Genomic DNA, 21,205 nt, shown 5'->3' on the forward strand with positions numbered 1-21,205 from the left:
AACCGATGCCTTTAGTTTTTTTTTTGCTTTTTCTTTTCTTTTTATGCCTTTCACTATAGACTGCACAATGCAGTTCACGGTGAAAAGGTTGATGCTTTTTTTTCTTTTTAATTAATTTTTTTATTTAATTTGTTGATGTTAATTTTTTTTCCTATTTAGTTATCAGACTTTCATGACACGGATCTCAGGTTTGACGGGTTAACCCAGTTAGTTTAGATTTTTTTTCTTTTTCTTCATTAGTTTTTTTCTTCTTATAAGTTTTTTTTCTTTTATTTTTTTCTTTTTAATTAATAATTTTTTTTATTTAATTTCATTCATCAATATTAAATTTTTTTCTATTGAATTATTGGCTGATGCCTTCAGTTTTTTTTAGTTTTTTTGTTGTTTTTATACCTTTGATTGTGGACTGCACATTGTCGCGGGTATAACTTCATAAAAAAACTTAACATTTTTAGATCTTAGTTTTTTTGATATTTTTTATATAAAAAAATTAACCCGCAGCATCACGCGGCTATGTAATGACTATAAACTAAGAGTGTGTTTGGCAGTGTGGTTGCAGATGCTTTTCAAATAACTTTTCATGCCAATGATGTTTTTTCATTTTTTTAAAAAATCATTTTTGACATTAGCACATCAAAACGATTCAAAACATACAAACCATATTAAATTTTAGTAAAAAAAAAATTAAATTTTTTGGGATCGCAGCCGCAGCCGCGTTCCCAAACGTGCCCTAAATCATGTGGTTAAATTACTGTTTATCAAGACTGACGTGGATTAGAACAGTCCTTGATACAGCAGTGCTTTTTATCTTCTTTTTCCTCTGCTCAACTCCTGCCATGCTCAGGCATCTCAAATTTGACACGGGTGGGTTGGCTGTTGCAGCTGCTTGGCTGGCCTTTCATCACCTGTTTTTCTAAGGATTGATGGGGTGTGGAGAGAGTTTTTGTATGGCTGTGGCTCAACTTTTGTTGTCAATGCAGAATCAAGCCCTTTTCCCCTGCTTTGTTTCTGCTATGCTCAGCTCTGTCACGACTGAGTTGGCTGTTGCAGCTTTGGGATCCTTGGGCTGCATTTCTGCTGGGTCTATTGCAGGTTGTCTTGGCTTCTCTGGTGGTCTTTTTGTTTGCGTCAAGTCTGGCTTGGCTCAACTTCCTTATAGAAAGAGTTGCTCTTTGGCTGTGGCTCAGCTTTTGATGTCAATGCAGAATCATTGTGTATTAAATGAGTGGGGCAGCAAGGACTTTTCTTGAGGTTGGGTCTTGAATTTCCAATTAGCTCTTCATTTTTTTGTTTTCTTTTGCTTTCAAGTCTGGGCATCACTCTCAGGCCATTTGTTGCTACGACATCAGTGTAGTCTTCTTTTTTTTTCCTCCATTGCTTCTTCTCTTATCTTTGGGTTTCCCATGCTTTCACAAAATTTTTGTGGGTTGGAGTAGATAGATTCATTTGCATTTTGTTTTGGTTTTCTTTCATGCCTCTCTCTTGGGCTTTTTTTGCTTTCTTTTCTGTTCATATGGTTTTCTACCATTGGTACTCATTTTTCTAGAGCTCCTCTTCCTTTATTTTGATTAACTTGCTTTTGTTTTTTATTTTTTTTCTGTTGATTTCATTGAGTTTATCTTCCAGATTTTTTAGTTTCTTTTCTTTTAATGTAGGTTTGTGTTGTTATCACTATCTCTGCAGGATCTTTTTTCGGTTGGTTTGCTGGAGCTTTTCATTCCTTAGTGGATGTTCTTCTTTCCCAGGTTCTTCGTCTTTTCATTGCCTTTTGGTTGTCGTCGTATTCATTATGTCATTCTGCCAGTGGTTTTGAGTTTTAGAGGTGTGACATTATCTTTGTTCATCCATATTGTACTTCATGTGGATTAGAACAGTTCTTCATTCGTTTCTCATTTTAGGTGTCGATGGTCCACTTTTGGGCGTGGCTTACGTGGCTTCTTTGATTATTTTTTTGGTGTCGTTGTTGGTTTGTTTCTGTCTAATTAGCGCGGGTTATTGGCTGCTCTTCTTGCCAACCATTTGCTTGCTTTTGGGTCTGGAAGGATGGCTGAGCTTTGTGTGGATTGGTCAAGCTGCTTTCTCCCTGGATCATTGTCGACTCTGGCGCTCATGAGAGGTGGTTGTAATTTCCAGCTTTTGTGGATTGCTAAGCTTTGGGGGAGAGGTGATCCCTGGGTCTGACTCAGCTTCTTCTCTAAATTGAGCTAATGTGGTGGCTCCTTTCTATGATTGGGACAACAGCATCATTATGTATTTAATGTTACAATGATATATTCTTCTTATTATTTCTGTTCTGAATATGAGCAAGTTCTTATAGCATATACACGGCTGCTAAGTATGGAAAGTAATAACTATTTACATAGATTTTGGCTAGGATCATGGTGATACATATTTTGTGGAGCTAATGGATTCTATCCTCGTGATTTCAGCTATTAATCTCAATGACAGTTCATGCCAACACTCCCCCTCAAGTTGGTGCATAGATGTCTTCAATGCCCAACTTGTCTAGCGAGTTATGGAACACCTTGCTTGAAACAGCTTTTGTGAGAATGTCCGCTAGTTGGGTTTCTGATTTTACAAATGGGAATTGAACTATTTTGGCCTCGAGCTTTTCTTTGATAAAATGTCGATCTATTTCAACATGTTTTGTCCTGTCATGTTGAACTGGATTTTGTGCGATTTGTATAGCTACTTTATTGTCACAAAACAGTCTCATAGGTGGCCTAGATGAGTAGCCAATTTCTTCCACTAACTCCCTTAGCCAAAGAAGCTCGCAAAGTCCTTTGGCCATGCCACGAAACTCAGCCTCTGCACTAGATAATGCCACAACTTTCTGTTTCTTACTTCTCCAAGTGACTAAGTTTCCTCCAACAAAGGTGAAATACCCAGAAGTAGACTTTCTATCAACAATGTTTCCGGCCCAATCTGCATCTGTATACCCATCAATGTTTAGGTGGTTATACTTCCTGAACATAAACCCTTTTCCTGGAGATGCCTTCAAATATCGTAAGATCCGGAATACAGCTTCCATGTGCCCTTCACTTGGGCTATGCATAAATTGACTCACCAAGCTCACAGCATAGGCAATGTCTGGTCGAGTATGAGATAGATAAATCAACTTCCCAACTAGCCGCTGATACCTTTCTCTGTTAGTGGGTATTTGATTTGGATGCTCACCTAGTTTGTGGTTTTGGACTGTTGGTGTGTCTGCTGGTTTACAATCGAGCATACCTGTCTCAGCTAGTAGGTCAAGTACATACTTTCTTTGTGAGAGAAATATCCCTTTACTTGATCGAGCCACTTCAATCCCCAAAAAATATTTTAGTCCTCCAAGGTTTTTCATTTCGAACTCAGTCGCCAAATGTTCTTGCAAGCTCGAGATCTCCTCCTCATCATTTCCTGTAATTATCATATCATCAACATAAATTAAAAGGGTAGTTACCATTTTCCCCCGATGTTTTAGGAATAAAGTGTGATCTGAATTGCTTTGTTTGAAGCCATACTTCTTCATGGCCAAACTAAACCGTCCAAACCATGCCCTTGGAGATTGTTTCAGACCATATAGTGCCTTCTGTAGCTTGCACACTACTCCAGCATGTGAGGTAGCAAAGCCTGGTAGGACATCCATATACACTTCTTCTTCAAGGTTCCCATAAAGAAATGCATTTTTTACGTCGAGCTGGTGGAGTGGCCAATCTAAATTTGCAGAGATTGACAGCAATACCCTGACCGTATTTAATTTTGCCACTGGTGAAAACGTCTCTTGATAGTCGATGCCATATGATTGTGTATATCCTTTTGCGACAAGCCTTGCCTTGTATCGATCTATTGTTCCATCTGCCTTATATTTAATAGAGAATATCCATTTACATCCTACTGCTTTCTTCCCTTCTGGTAGCGGCATGAGCTCCCATGTTTCATTCTTTTGTAAAGCTGCCATCTCTTCGGTTATTGCTTGATTCCATTTTGGATTTCCCAAGGCTTCTTGCACTGTGTTTGGGATGTGTTCAGAAGACAGTTTGTGCACAAAGGTCTTGAGTGGCTGTGACAGTCTTTGGGTACTGACATGATTAGCAATTGGATATTTAGTTTTCTCCTCTCTATGGTCTGGTGAGTATCGACTTGGTGGCTTGCCGCGGTTATACCTGGGGGGTAATTTGTAGCCAACAAAACTATCTTCAATATTATTAAGAGAGAGATTTGGGAACTGTACCTCAGGATTATTCTTAGGAGAATGATTGGTTGATACTGAACCGAGAGGGGGCTGTTCTTGTTCTTGTTCATTCTCTGTCTCGTTGTTCTGTCCAACTCTACCATCTTCTATGTCAGTGGGCTGTCCTTGTTCTTGTTCATTCTCTGTCTCGTTATTCTGCCCAACTCTTGTATTTGTGCCACCTTCTGTGTTAGTGAGCTGTTCTTGTTCTTGTTCATTCTCTGTGCCATTATTCTGCCCAACTCTTGTATTTGTGTCTCTAAACCATGGCCAGTTCTCCCAATTATAACCATGGTCTATGTTCTGCTCTTCACTAATCATCTCCCCCTGAAGAGAAGAATGGGAACCTGGCTCTTGAAAGAAGCATTCAGTTTCTAGAAATGTAACATCCATTGTGACGTAAAGACGTCTTGTTGCAGGATCATAGCATCGGTAGCCCTTCTTATGTTGTGCATAGCCCAGGAAGATGCAGCGGACTGCACATGGATCAAGTTTGGTTCTTTGATTTTTATGAAGATGGACATAAGCTACACATCCAAATATTTTTGGTGGAAGCATAAGTATAGACGGGAGAGACACATGATGGGCGAGAGCTTGTAATGGAGTGTTGAAGTTTAACACCCTAGACGGCATTCGGTTCAGCAAATAGACAGCGGCTGTGACTGCATCTGTCCAATACCGTGGAGGTGCATTTGCTGCTGTTAAGAGGGCTCGAGTTGTTTCTAGAATATGTCTGTTCTTCCTCTCTACAACACCATTTTGTTGTGGTGTTTGGGAGCATGTTGTCTCATGGTATAGCCCACATGCTTGGAAGTACTCCTGCAGCTCTTTATTGTCATACTCCCCACCATTGTCAGAACGGAGGATCTGAAGTTTGGCAAAGAATTGAGTCTTGATCATAGTATGGAAAGAGCGAAAAATCCTTGCTACCTCATTCTTACTTTTCATCAAATATAGCCATGTCATGCGTGTGCAGTCATCCACAAAAATCACAAACCATCTGATGCCTGAAGAAACTGAAATGGGGGCTGGTCCCCATACGTCCGAGTGAATTAACATAAATGGTGTCTCACACCTTTTTGAATTTATTGGATAGGAAACTCGATGACTTTTAGCTAAAATGCAGGTTTTACATTTTAACATTGTATTGTCTGAGTTGGAAAACAAACTAGGAAATAAATGTCTTAAGTAGGAGAATGACGGGTGTCCCAAGCGGTGATGCCACAACCAGATATCACGTTCTTTGTTACCAAGATGATGAGCATTGTTTGCCTGACCAATTCTGAAGTCATCAATGTAGTATAGCCCCCCTCGTTTAGTACCACGACCAATAATCTCCTTGGTTAGAATATCCTGAAACAAGCAAATTTTTGGATAGATTAGTGCGCAGCAGTTCAAATCCTCAGTAACTTGTCCCACCGACAATAATTTATTGGAAAGAGTTGGAACAAGTAAAGTGTTTGATAAAGAGAAAGAGGATGACAGTGCTACTTCTCCAGCCCCTGTAACTGGATATTTTTCACCGTTTGCATTGGTTATGCATGTCCGTTTTGGTTGAGTCGTTTCAATAAAGTCTTGTGGATCGTATGTCATGTGATCAGTTGCCCCAGAATCAATAATCCAGTCGTGGTTACCTGATTCATTCTGGGCCAGGGAACAATTTGCTGCTGCTGGTAAAAAATCCTCTTGAGATATAAGAGAAAGGTGAGGTTTGATTGATGAAGAAGTAGTTCTCTCAGAGCTGACAAGTGCAGCACGACCACTTTCACGCTTTTTCTTTGTCTTGAGTTCATGCCACCAGTCTGGATATCCATGGAGCTTGAAACAGGTTTCCTTAGTGTGTTTCATATTCCCACAGTGTGTACAACCACCTCCCTCAACTTGTGTTTTTGATTTCATGCCTGGTTTCCCATCCATTACCATCTGAAGAGAAGGTTGTTGTTGCGATTTCTGTCCTCCTTTTGATATCATGGCCATGCTGGAACTGGTATCTGCTTTTGATAACATCACAATTTGTCTCAGATCTTCTCGTCGGACATGGGCATATGCCTGTTCAATTGTTGGAAAAGGGTGAAGTTGAAGCACATCAGCTCGAATCTTGTCCAAGCGATCATCAAGTCCGTCCAAGAAAGTATAAACTCTATCTTCCTGTATAATAGAGTTATATTTCTGTATATCAACTTCACATTTCATGGGATTTGGACGTCGAAAATCAATCTCTCTCCAAAGACTTTGAAGAGTGTTGTAATATGTCTCGATTGATCCTTCCCCCTGTTTGAGTCTTGTCACGCTTCTCTTGAGATCATAGACTTGTGAGGTGTCGGAGCCATCAAAATACGTTGTGGCAATAGTATCCCATACTGCCTTAGCCGTTGGAAATCTGATGTAATTTCCAATTAGTTTTGGTTCCATGGAGTTGATTAGCCATCCTTTTACCACTGCATTTTCAGTTCTCCACTTTCTGAAAGCAGGATCTATCTCTGTAGGTTGTGGAAGATCTCCATTTATGTATCCCAACTTGTCTTTACCAGAGATATACATCTCAACAACTTGGGACCAGAGTCCATAGTTCGTATCATTCAACTTGATACCGATTGGTGCAGCAACAGATTCATGAGTTGCTGCAGTTGTTGTCTGACTCAACATCTGTGATATTCTGGATGTTAAGTCAGCAAGGGTTGAGGGATCTGCTTGGGAGTTTTCTGTTGAGGAGGTAGGATCTCTCATTTTCTCAATCTTCCAGAATTCTATCTTCTTTCCCTTTCTTTCTGTTGGCTCATAGAAAGAATCAGACAGATCCTAGAGTTGACGCTCTGATACCATGTTACAATGATATATTCTTCTTATTATTTCTGTTCTGAATATGAGCAAGTTCTTATAGCATATACACGGCTGCTAAGTATGGAAAGTAATAACTATTTACATAGATTTTGGCTAGGATCATGGTGATACATATTTTGTGGAGCTAATGGATTCTATCCTCGTGATTTCAGCAATTAATCTCAATGACAGTTCATGCCAACATTTAATGCATAAACCCACATGGCCTCACCTTGGGTTTCTTCCCAACATTGGCCTCACCTCCTTCTCTCTATTTAGTTTAGGACTGTTGTTATGTTTGGTTCTCCCTTGGTATTTCTTCATTAGGTTATTTGCCTGACTGAATGGAACAAGATGAGTGTCTCTTCCTGTTGATTTTTCATTTGGTTTCAGTTTTTTTTGGCAGTTATGGATTTTTTACTTCTATTGTCAACTCATGTTGGGCTTTTTCTATTTTGATTTAGAAAACAAGAAAAATATTAAAATTTGTGTTTGTTCATTTTGTGAATTTTCACCTCGGATTTGTTGTTACTTGGATATAATGGATTCTTCTCTTTCTCTTGGTTGTTGAATTTTGCAGCGGTGTCAGCACTTCAGGTCATTCAGCAGTCTACTAGCTTGGATCTCGGGCGGGAGGATAACTCACCGATAATATGGGAACCTATTGATTTTCTTAGAGAGCTTTCAGACATTAATTTGAAGTTAATTAGTCCTCCTTTGGGTGCCTTATTGGATCTTAAAACACTGTAAACTTAACTCTGACTTTTCCTGTTGTTTTCATTTGATTTCACTTTTTTTTTTCCTTCATTTCTCATTCCATTGCAATTTGCTTTAGAGATTTGCACAACACATCACTTGCTGGAGAGATACAGAACTTGGAAAGCCTTCAACATCTCGAGAAACTGCATGCACGCATCACTTGCTGGCAACAATTTTCAACTGAAAACAAAGTCCTGAGTAGCTTATGTTGTTCCCAGTAATGATATGGAAGAAAAGGAGGTCTAACTTCCATAATTTTGGTTAATATATGCTGCCTATTAGATGGTAGACTAACCAATCCTGCTGGTGAACCTGTTATTAAGAGTGTTTGGACTAAAGAAGAAGAGAGAGACAATGGGGAGGCTCTTCTTTCTCCTCTACAAATTTTAGCTACTGTTTCCAGTGAAAAAGCCATAGGTAGTATCCAGCTTTCCTATGCAAAAATCTGTTGATTCTTTAGCGTTCATGAGATGTCATGTGATGGCGACAAATTCTGCAAGTCCCAGTGGAGCTGTAGGCTTGGTATGTTTATCTTTCATATATTCTTGAGAAATTCCTTGCTCTTATAAGCTCTAGATATTACTTTGTTAAACAAGTGAATCATATGTCAACGTTTATCTCTTATTGCAGTTTGTTGTTCAATGATCTCTCGTGTTTTAGATATGACTGTAATGTTTTGAATATAAATAGATAGGAAAAGGCTATAGAGCCCTTGGTGGTTTAGAAGTGGGTATAATTAAATGAAGGGTATTGTAGTAATTGTATAAATACATAATATATATAAATAGAAAAAAAAAAAAACAAGAGATCAGAAAATTTAGAGTAAAAACTGACGGGAGAGAGAAGGGAGAAAGAAGAAGAAGAAGAGAAAAGAGGGGAAAATAAGGGAAAAAGAAAAGGAGTTGGAGGAAATAAGTTTAAAGGTAAGATTTAAGTTGTTAAATATATAAATTTGTATTATTGAGCTTTTAATTTTGGTTTTGATAAATGTTAGGGTTTTGAAAATTTGTGTTTTGGGTTAATTGATGAATTAAGTTGAATGTTATAGAGTTAATTGTTGTGGGTATTTGATTATTTGGTTGATTTTGAGAGATTGAATTGAAAGATGATGATTTTGAGTTATGAATTGTGTAAATGGTGAATGTTGAGTTAGAAATTTGGCAAGAACAGTAGGTAACCTGTGAGAATTCTGAGTTGGAGGTTGAAGATGATGAAAATTCAATTTGGTCCCTCAATTTTGGAAAATTACAGTTTAGTCCCCAAACTTTGGAAAATTTGCAGAATGGTCCCTGGAGCCTATTCCGAGATTCTGAACAGAATAACATATGAATTATGGACAGAATTACTGTATAGATAAGAGAATTTAACACTTTCAATTTGGTCCTCCAATTTGACAAAAATTACAATTTGATCCTAAAAATTTGGTAAAATTCCAGAATGGTCCCTGGAGTATAATGAGATGATCTGGACAGAAATGAGGATGAATTATGGACATAATTTCAGTATATTCATGGATTTATGATAAATTTTAGTTTGGTCCTCCAATTTGACAAAAGTTGCAATTTAACCCTTAAGAATATGATAAATTACAGATTAGTCCCTAGCTGTAATATTACTTTTTTCAGATTATTTTGATGAATAATTGAGGGTTATTTAGTGAATTATTACCAATTTTATTAATTGTTTTATTATGGATTAGATTTCGGGAAAACCGTTAAATGTTGGGTTTTTAGGAAAGATAACTAGTTAGTTCAAAAACATTTAGGGTTATGGAATACACCCTTAGATAAGTGTATTAAATAGGTTATATATATTCTTTTGAGTCATTCTTAAATATGTCTCCTTTATATTCAGATAATCCTGATATTCTACCGGCGGGACGTCAGTAGGATTTTCTTCGATATCAGCTTTGAGTTTTGTTGCTTTCGAGTCAGGTGAGTGGATAATTTTCCATATGCATGAGAAATATTATAAATATTTGATTTGCTAATATGAATTGGATCATGCTTCTTGATAATATATATGTTAATTATTATCCTTGTTTTGATAAAGCATGATCAATTATTGAATCTGAATTCTTGATATGAACCAACATATATTTTGAATTGACTTCTGAATTGATAGCTCCTCATTTGATTGATGTCATGAGTTGAGTTTTGAGATATGAATATGTTTGTTAGATTATGATTATGAACCTATGGTATGTCAGTCAGAATACCCATGCTAACAGGGTAGTGTTAGTCTTTGTGCACATCGTATCTGAACCCTAGTTGGTCGGGGGAGTCACCAACCTGTGTGGACTGATCATCCCACAGTACGGAGCCTCATGCTCATTGCATTTTGATTTTCTGACGAGTTTTACCATATGATCTTCTTGTTATGGCCAATTTGAGAACACTTCCATAAGAACCTAAATCCATACTTGTATATATATTTCTCATTGCTGTATTACCTCGTGTGTGTATATTGAACGTTATCTACTCACTGAGTTGTTGAACTCACTATCTCATTATTTATCCTTTTCAGGCTTATAGCTTGATAGCAGGTCATTTTGTTGGACCTTCAGAACCTGCTTTTTTGGTAGTAATTTGTACCTTTTCTTTATGTCTAGTTAGTGCTCCAAAACTCTGAACTTTTATAAACTTTTGTATTAAGACAATTCAATTATATTATGAAGTTGATTTTGTTATTAATGCTGCGTTGAACTCTGATTGAGTTAGGATAAGTTGTGTGTAAGTTTGGGTTCGCATAGGTATGGAACCTTGGAGGGGAACCTTGTCTATGTGCCGGTCATGGATCCGGGACTCGGGTCGTGACAATGACTGAGGAAAAAATGACTACAGTAATGATTGATTCTGCAACCTTTCCCTGCTTATTAAATCCCAATTGTAAAGAGTTGGACCAACAACTCACATTATAGCAGTTGTATCATTCCATTCTCAGAATGTTTTTGAAAGAAACAAACCAGATAAAGAATCAGCAGTACAAGAATCGATCTTACACTGTAAAATATCAGCACTAAATACTATTTTCTCTTTGCCATTAAAAGAAGTCGTGTCATGGCAACCTTGACAATAAAAATCACGCTATAAAAAAAAAAACATGAATGGTATTAAACTTTAAGTTTGTGTGGGATATCATTATCAATTAACATTAATAACATTACTAAAAGATGATAGGTAATTAAATAAAAGAAAATTTTAAACAATGTCAAGAAGATCAAATATTTTTATGTGTATTTATTATTAAGCTTTTCTCTTTATTTTTAGTTAGTATTAATAACTATTTTGTTTTTTACAATTTTAATATTTTTTAACAAATTTTTATCGTATATTTTAATAGAATGTGATTTAATATTTACTTATTTTATAGTGAATGTCTTATCATTGTTTTTTGGTTAGGAGACATTTTTTTAGACCTATTTGTTTTCATTTTTTTCAATTGTTTTTCTATCTTCTTTTTTTATTTTATTAAATAAAACATTGATTCCAAGATACAATATTATTAAATATATAGTCCGTGTTTTGAGATCAGATATTACAGCTATATATATATATATATTTATTTTATTTAGTCTTTGATTAAATATTATTTATTTTTTCCTTGATTTTCACATATTATAACATGAGTAGCAACTAAAATACAAATATTTCATAATTTTTCTTTTTGATTATCAATTTTGATTATTTATATTTAGCCATTTCTAAAATCGAAAAATCTTTAAAAAAATCCAAGGAAATAGAAATTGATATAGCATTGGATCTCATATACAAATATTTATATTTTATTATTAAAATATCTTCTCCTACTACTATAGCTATTATATTAAGATATTTATGAATTACTTCAAATCAAGTAATATTATTATATTGGCATTATAATTTCTACAGATCCTTCTATTTTAGAGAGTTTTTTTTAACATATGTTAAACACATATTAAAGTCGATATAGATACGAATAAAAACTTTATATTTATTTTTTGCTAAATATCTAATAATTTCATATAAAAAAGTTAAAGATAACATAACACAATAACCTAGAGTCTCCTATGAAAAAAATTCTAATTTAATAATTTATTTAATTTTATTATTTTTAAATTTTAATTATATGGGGGATGAATAAAAAGTAAAAGTACACAAATCATTTTGCTTAAAGGAGTCTTCTTTTAATATTAATAATAAATTTAAAAATATTTCAAAGATAACATAAAAATAATAATCAACGATCTGATTTAATAATTTGATAAAATTTTATTATTTTAGCTTTTAATTATTAAGCATTTTTAGAGTTCTGCTAATCAAAATAAAATACCCATGAGATAATGTATAAATTTAGGGTGATTTAAAAAATTTTATTTTATATTATTTATATTTTTATATGATGTATTGAAAGTTCATTTTTCTATTTACTACTTGTTAATAGGTGATTTGATAACACTTTGCAAACATTAATCAGTATCCACATAAATAAAAAATGAAGAAAACTCAAATGCACAAGGTATTTAGTTACGAAAAGAAAACATTTTAAAGAACTCTTTAAAAAAAAACCCATTCAGGGAAGCCGAACCCAAGATAAATATTTTTTTTATTAGTTTGAATGATTACAAAAGGAGTACTTATGAACACAATCCTTTGTGTTTGTACTACCAATAGCTTGTCAGTACATCTGACGATCCATGTTATATCTCCTAACGCAATAGCTTGTCAGTACATCTGACGATCTTTAAATTGTCGTTATCCTAACTAGAACTTCTAGTTGTTAACAATTCACATAGGAACTCCTCTCTAGGACTTTGCAAGCTCTCCAACTCTTCAGGAACCGATTCTCCTCGAGAATTTCCTACATCCTCCTTGTATTTCAAGAGTATGTGTTGCGAATCTTTGCATAAACTCAGCTGATTGACACACTTGCTTCAATGTGATTGATGCTTTTATGTTATGAAACTCTCCTCTGAAGCACACAACCCACTTCTTTCTTCAAACTTAACATTTCTTATATATATGTTTTATGTGATAAAGATAAGGATAATTTTCAAGTTTTCTAGTATATAATGTTGGTAACAGATTGCTAATATATTTTACAAAAACACTGATAAAGTTATCTTCATATAACTTTTTCTACTCTATTTGAACTTATCTTTTAGATAATCTAAACTAATCTTGATAAACTTTTATCTTAGCTAAATTATATTTTCATCAATCGTAAAAAAATCTTCACTAATTTAAGCCAATAAAATGTCAATTACATGAATAAATTGTCATATGTTGGAAAAAGGGATTAGATTATATTTTAGGGAATATATTAACGTGTTAGTATCCATATTAGTATTTTTGTATTGTGGTTTAAAAAAATAAATATTTTCCTTATATGGAATTAAGTGTTTTTAATTTTATCATGTAAAATTTATATATTTTTAAAAAAATGAATACAATATACAGTTAAACATCTATAAATTAATATCATTGGGACCATGAAATTTATTAATTAATCAAGATATTATTATTAAATAAATTTATACATTAATCAATAAAAAAAATTTATCAAGGTATTTTTTTAAAAAAAACATTGAACCTAATACATGCACCATGTATTCTTATTATACGAATATTATTTAATTATCAAATTATGAATTATCGTTTTAAATAAAACAAGTTTATGAATGTAATCAATTTTATTAAATAAAAGTCATTCATATATTTATTTTTGCAACAAACTAAAATTACATTGGATGCATACTTAATTAACATACTTATGGAATATTAAGTCATGCAAAACATCTATGAAAAGAATATACAATAAAATTCAAAGGGAGACACTGAACAGTGAAATAGCAATAAACTTTTTATCTTTCACATAACTAACATTAAACTTCCATAGAATTACAAAGAACCATTTCTACAGTGAGACACTACACTGAACAGTGAAATCGTTTTTCGTTTGTCAAATATAGAGATGTCAGCAATATTTTCACTTTAATATTTTATTGATTATAAAATCAATTAATTATTTAAAAAAACTTGAGGGATTTATTTGTTTGTTTCATAAAAATACAGACATTGGTTAAATAAAATTTTTATCATAATATGCACGAGTGTTTACTTGTAAATATTTTGGAAGGAACTAGTATATGTTTTGCGCAACATAAAAAAATCATTTAGGCTTAAGAAACTACCTCCATCTAATGGATTAATTTTAAATTCTTTTGATTTGACTCTTTATCTATATCAAGTTTAAAATTAACTAATATAAAAGTTATTCTAACATGATCTAGTTAACATGGTAGGTCCAAACTAAAATTTTAAAATGACGTCTTTTTTTAACATTGATATGATGACATATTATATTGATTCTGGTTTCGTGACTTAACTCTCCAAACCCATGACTTGAATAATGAACTCCACCTGGTTTAACAACTTTAATTATTTTTAATTATTTTTTGCTTAATGATATGATAACAAAAATAGATGCTCGTAAAATTAAACACCAACCAAATGTTAGGACATTTGTTTGAGACTGCAATAATATCATAGAATGCAAACTAAAATAAGACTAATTCAAAATCAACAAAATATTAAAGGATGAAATTAAAAAAAAAAAGCCAAAAAGGATTCAATTGAAAGAAAGAAAAAAAATGGAAGGTAGAGTTTAAAAACAAAGGAACAATATGACATTGTTATTAAACCTGATCCCGTTAACAACCTTGAAACCTCTCCACTTGACTTCTTACCTAACATAGGTTTAAAATTAATTCGCAAGGGAGCTGTACGTACATGACCTAGTTGGCTTGACATGTACAAATTAAGGCAACTCAAATAACCAATACAAACATGGTTTGAATTTTAAGAAAGAAAATCAAGATGATATCTTTTTTTTTTACATTGAAATGATGATATACTAGATCAGCTCGAGCTTCGCAGTTTAACTCATCAAATGCACAACCTAAATCATGAACTCTTTGGTTTAAAAACTATTTTTATATAATGATGTGAGAACTAAAATAGACACTTACAAAATTAAGCACTAAACAAATTTAAAGATGTCTGTTTGAGACTGCGATAATTACATATAAAGAAAACAAAAACAAATTAAGATGACCAATTCAAAATCAATAAAATATTAAAGTGAAATTGAAAGAAAAAAAACAACAAAAATCATTCAATCAAAAGAAGAAAAAATTAGAAGATAGATTTTTTTTTTAAAAAAAAAGAGAGGATATGAATAATGAAGTAGGAGGGAAAACCCTAACTATTTTAGTATAATAAATAATTTTTTAATTAAATTAAAATCTTTATCTCATACAATTAGACCAAAAAAAAAAAGTTAAATAAAAAAGGGAAGAAAATGTCTAAAGACCGATTTGTAAAAAAATGAAAAGAAATAAAATGAAAAAAACACTAAATCAAGAAGCAAAAAAAATATAAGGACCACTTAAAAAAACAAAAAATATATATAAAGAGAAGCATAACTTGTTAGTATAGTGGTTTATTTCTAATTAAATTGAAAGCTTTATCTTATATAATGAGGCCAAAAAAAGAATTAAATAAAAAATAAGGATTAATTTGTAAAAAAGAAAACAAAACAAAACCAAATAAAAAAGAAAGAAAAAATTTTAAAAAATAAAGTATTTCACTATTTATATAAAAATGAAACACTATTATAGTACCTAACTAGACAAGTGGCCCACATTACCGGCTATCCTAATTTTTTTAATGCAAAAACATTGTCAAATATGAAAAAAATATATTTTAAAAACAATTATATGCGTGCAAGAGATTAGAAATTTGATTTGAAAATGCATGCTAAAAATGTAAACATGAACTAAAAAAAAATAGAATTATATATATATAACCCTTAAAAGAGATCAATAATTCAAGTGATTCATTATAGACTGTGAGGTAAAATATCGTGGATTAGTACAATATATTTATCTTTTGCCCTTCTCTACACAAAACAATTGACTTGCTAACGAGGTAAAGTTATCTTTTTCAGGTGATCTAAAGGTTATTTGTAAATTGATTGGGGATAATTTAATAGTTTTACTCCTTTTTCGCACACTAAAACTACATCGTTGTCCTTGCAAGCAAAAAAACTATTGATCTTTTGGTTAGAGTCTATTTTTGTCTATTCTATTTTATTTGCACAGTAAAATGACATCAATACCCTTGAGAGTTCAAAAATATTGACCTTGACAAGAGGTATTTTTTAGTCTTTTCCATGTTTTGTGTACTGCAAAATGATAAAGTTAACCTTAGAATAAAAAAATCTAAAATTGGCTTGGGATAACGTTTTCATCCTTGCAATATAGCTTTTTTTGTAATATTTATATGCTTTTAGTAGCGATTTAGTAATTTAAAATATTAAAATATTAATAAATTAATAAAAAAACACGTGTCAGCACATGATAAGCCACCATGTTATCAAGGAGATGTGTGATAGTTCAACGTGTAATGTAAAGGTGTAGTTGATGGTGTGACGTGTGTTGTCATATTCGAGGTGGTTCGGTGGCGACAAAGTTTTTTTTTCCTCTTCATCTTCTCTCTTTTATGCTTTAGTATTCCAGCTGAGCCTTTAAAAATTTAATTATATATTTCGGATTATATCTATATTAATGCAACTTTTTTTTCCCATAACAACACAACAACAAAGGAAAATACCATGCAACATAAACTTTTTTTCCCCGTACAATGAATGCAACAAGTACACAAATAACAAAAGATAAGGAATTTAACATAGCCATGGAATTTAAAAGAAGATATATACACTTTACTTTCCCTACTAAAATTAAACTATATTTTTTAATCCATGTCAACATATAATTAATTTATTCTTGATAGATTATCTATTTCATATGTAACTGAATCATCATACACACACACACACACAACAAATATTTTAGAAAATAAATTGTTTTAAGATTGTTAGAATACCTTAAATAGTTCATAAAATTATTGTTCTTTTTTACTACAAGTTTCCACATAACATAAAACATGTATATAAATTAATAACAAAAATAAAAATTAGATATTTTCTGCATTTTAGTATTAGTAGTATAATTGCAATATTATTTCGTGATTTATTTAATATTTTATTTTGATATTACAACCAAGAATTTATATGATATTTTCTATAAAAGATTTGATAAAAAAAATATAATAGAAAAGAGTTTATAAACAAAAACAATGTCTCAGTTAGAAAAAAAAAATCATTAATAAAAATGAGTTAGAATTGTCTCAGTTAATAAGAAGGCCCGCCACAGACCAAGAGGACAGCTTCAATGAAGCCATCCCAGCCGATGCAGGTGATTACCCGTGGGCTGACATCTCCTCGCGCACCTAGCACCAGCCAAACCGCCTCAATCTGAACATGCACCAGACAAAGTCGATGAAAAGACGCCAGGGAGCCTCAGCAGCCGAGAAGAAAGCGCGGCAACACCCACCGCGCGAGAAGAAACGCGAAAACAGAGACGGACCGCGGTACAGACTGTGAATCCACAGGATTCACACACAGTGCACCGTGTTTTAATGAGCACTCTTAGTTTATATATATATATATATATATATATAATTCCTTTAGTTTTAGTTTGTCGGTTATGAACAGTGATGCAGCACCAGAATACAGTTCTTTTAGTTTGTTAGCGAATCTGGAAAAGAATAAAGTCATCTGTCAAGCTCTGTTCACTTTGGTCCGACATGCCTCACCTCTCCCCACCTGAGCTCTCTCTCTTTCCCTCCTCCGCTCTAGGGAACCGCCACCTCCGCCGCCACCTCAACCAATAAGGCTTCAAATCTCCACCCGGTGGTTCCTTTTCTATCATGTTTTTTATTTTTAAAATTTATGTTTGCGTTTTCATTTATTTAACTAAAATTCTTATCCAGAGAGAGAAATTCGATTTTAATAACTAAATTAAAAAGATATATAATCGGATCCGATGAAATCGCTGCTCGTGAACGCAACTTGAAGAAAGGCGCAATCAGCCGATTCTACTATGGGTGGAGCATTTAGTATGGTCAGGGTTATTGTGTTGTCTATTCAAAGAAAGATGTGCCTGTAAATTTGTTAAGTTGATTCTTATCAGTCTGCTCTTTAGGGTTGATGATAGCATGAAATATTCATTGTTAATGCTCGTCGTTTTCTTCTTCTTTTTCCTAGACTAAAACATCCTAGACATCTTCTATTTTTGCTGTGGTATTTTCCTCTTTCTATTTACACTATTTGCTCCCTACAATGTTTATTCTTTCAGAGAAGTAAATGTATACATATATAACAAGAATAGGAGGGGAGGGGGAGGGGGGTTTGACAGTAAGTATTTGCTTAGAAGGGAATGCTTCTTTGGTTTTAGAAGCACCATGAAGATTCAGGCCCAAATCTTTGCTTAGAATGCCGAATACCCAGGATCCTAGCACCATATTTGGCTGTGTATATTTGTTATGCATCCATATTTGGCTGAAGCAAACTTGAGGGAACATAAAGTGCTGGGAAGTAATTTTTGTTGGAATTTATTGTGTCATCTCTTCTTTTGATGATGACCTCTTGGATGGCTGCATGAAGCTTGTTCCGCTTTTAATTTCAAGGTTAATCTATTGCTATGAGCATACGTGTTTCATTTTAAAACTCGAGTTGTAACTGAACTTAAATGAATGGTGTTGGATTTGGGCCTTCTATTTGTTTTAACTTCTACAGGGTTGAAATGATAGTGATCTTAAAGTTGAAAAGCAGCAGACAAAAATCAATTTGCCACAATGGTGCATGGTTTCCTAGATTCTTAGCATAGAGTTGAATGTTTTGTTGACCTCTCTACATCCAAAATCATATAGACAGCTACTGCTGGCACTTGCATTGGTCAATGAATACTGTAGAGTATATATTGCAGTGTGAGATAAGGTTAACTCGTTGCATTTTCATATATTGAAAGGATTTCTCTTCTTTTCTTTGTCAATTACAGCACATGCATAGAAGTTACTCAGAGTAAATGCTATTATAATGTTTTCACAGAGACTCCCCTGCTTTGCAACTAAGTCACTAATATATGAAGCTCATAGCTAGTATCATTATCTGCGTAAAATGCGTAAAATATCTCTGGAGATGCTTTCAATGGAGATCAGGTCTCAAAACGCTATGCCCACTGCCCCCATGGATCCAGTAGGTTATAATGCAGCCGAGCATTGAATTTCTAAACATCTAACCTTTTGTTTTTCTTCTTGCATTGTTATCAAACTCTTTTACATTTTATTGCTGCATATTGCTATGTATATCACCTTGCTGGAAAAATCTCATGATCACCTCCACGATGCATGGCTATTTTATATTTTATGATTGAGATGGTAGATTTTAAAGATTTTCCTGTTTAGGAGGACAGGTAAGACGTCACTTTCTTGCTTTTCTTTCGAGAGAAAGTATTTGATCCTTCTTTCATATATAATAATAATGCCGAGCATTGAATTTCTAAACATCTTACCTTTTGTTTTGTTTGTCGCATTGTTATCAAACTCTTTTGCATTTTATTGCAGTATATTGCTATGTGTATGGCATGCTTTGATCAAAAAGTTGAGTAATTGATGAATGTTAGGCAAGAATATTACATATTGTTTTTGTTTTTTGCCTCCTTTTCTTTCCCCCACCATGAAAATTGTCATATTATTTTTGTTTTCAGCCGCTTGTTCTTCCCCCATCCCCGAAAATTGTCAGAGGACACTTTTATGCTTTGAATCAAATCCATCCCAATTCTTTCGCTCGTAACTTTATGTGTGAACTGCCGATGTTTCATTTGTCTTCCTTGTTGAGTGCCTTCTTTTTTTCTGTGACATGGTTTTCCCTTTTGCCTTTTATCTTGAACAGCATCCCATAGTATGCCCCCTGAAGTTTAGAATCAAGGGCTGTTTCTCCCTATCCTATTGTCCACTGATCAGTCTCAAGCACGTCAGCAGTTGGTATCACAGAACATGCAGAATTGCATGGCATCTAATGGAGTTCAAAGTTATGCTGGTTAACAAGCAGCACTGCCTCCTGTCTCTAGTGTAACCCAGACTATCCCCAACACTGTTGTCCAGAATCCTAACATGCAGAGTATCCCTGGTGTTTCACAGAACTCAGTGGGGAATTCAATGGGACAAGGGATTCCTTCCACTATGTTTGCCAATTCTCAGAGACAAATGCCAGGTTATGCTCTTTTTGGTAGCTTTATGTGCCACTGCTTCCCCTTATGGCATTAGAAATGCCACTGCTATTGGAACTATTGCAATCACACATGCATTTGTAACCACACGATGCCCTACAGTGCGGTGCACCAACTGTTCACCTCTCATAATGGTTCAAGTCAGCAATGCTCTTTTAGGTAGCTTTATGTGCCACTGCTGCCACTTATGGCATTAGTAATGCCACTGCTATTGAAACCATTGCAATCACACACGCATTTGTTACCACATCATACCATCCAGTGCATTGCACCAGCTTTTCACCCTCCCATTCTGCATCTATAGGATTACATAACATTTAGATGAAGTTCCTAATACAAAAAGGACTTGTATTTCTATATAGGAAAATACTAATAGTCCTATCTAGAATAGGAAAAACCTAATGAAGCTCGCTATACTTTGGGAATAATTAAATACTAAATGGAAAATAAAACTGAGACGTGCAATATTTTGTAATTTTCAGCAAGTGTTAAAATTACAGAAATACCCTTGTATATGGAAAACACACAAAAATACATGAATTCTAATATTTTGTTGTCCGCATTGAAATTTTTGTAGCATCCCTAGATTCTACAGCACAGACTGGACATGCAAAAGGCGCTGATTGGCAAGAGGAGATCTATCAGAAAGTAATTTATGTGATTTACTGTTCATTAGATGGAGTTCATGAATGCCATAGTCTTGCAAGATTTCAATGGAAAAAGGTCTCAAGAAAATAAGTGGGACTTATTCCATTGAATCATGACCATATCCAGTATTGTTGAATTTTTTAGAAAATGAGGTTGAAATTCTGAATGTCTCAAGTCATAGCTGCATGTTTGATAAGGACAATTTTTTTTGTGCTTAGGAGAGTAGTAAAACGGGAATAAGAATGGTTGTTGATAAGGATAATTTTTTTTTTGTGCTTAGGAAACCAATATTTTGCTGAGCAATTCTATAATGAAAAGTTGGTGACTGATGTTTTAAAAACTGGAGTTAAGGAATGGCTTAGAGTGCATGGAGATCATGTTAAAAGTGAAGCTGTAGAGAAGGCAATCACTCAAATTATGATGGGTGAAGAAGCAGAGGAAATGAGGAGTAGAGCAAAGCTAGGAGAAACAGCCAGGAAGGCTGTTGAAGATGGTTGATCTTCTTGCTCCGATTTCAATGCTTTGATTGAATAACTGAGGTAACTGTTGAAGATGGTCGCCCTTGAAACAAAGGTAGATGTAAGCGTTATCAC

General features: G+C 33.8%; 1 protein-coding gene across 3 annotated transcripts in view; it reads left to right on the forward strand.

Moving 5' to 3' along the window:
- Nucleotides 1-21,205, forward strand: part of LOC133701741 (mediator of RNA polymerase II transcription subunit 15a) — a 124,324-nt gene that overhangs the window by 62,598 nt on the left and 40,521 nt on the right. Inside the window, exons 1-3 of one of the 3 annotated variants that reach the window (XM_062125805.1) lie at nt 17,595-18,931; nt 19,628-19,948; nt 20,542-20,612. In XM_062125805.1, the coding sequence (XP_061981789.1) occupies nt 19,849-19,948; nt 20,542-20,612 (171 nt within the window). In that variant the 5' untranslated portion in view covers nt 17,595-18,931; nt 19,628-19,848. Of the gene's footprint in view, nt 1-17,594; nt 19,949-20,541; nt 20,613-21,205 lie in introns of those variants that run through there. The other 2 variants (XM_062125804.1, XM_062125803.1) reach the window with 2 other exon arrangements.

This window comes from Populus nigra, chromosome 8 (assembly GCF_951802175.1).
Source record: "Populus nigra chromosome 8, ddPopNigr1.1, whole genome shotgun sequence".
In the NCBI taxonomy this organism is placed as follows: domain Eukaryota; kingdom Viridiplantae; phylum Streptophyta; class Magnoliopsida; order Malpighiales; family Salicaceae; genus Populus; species Populus nigra.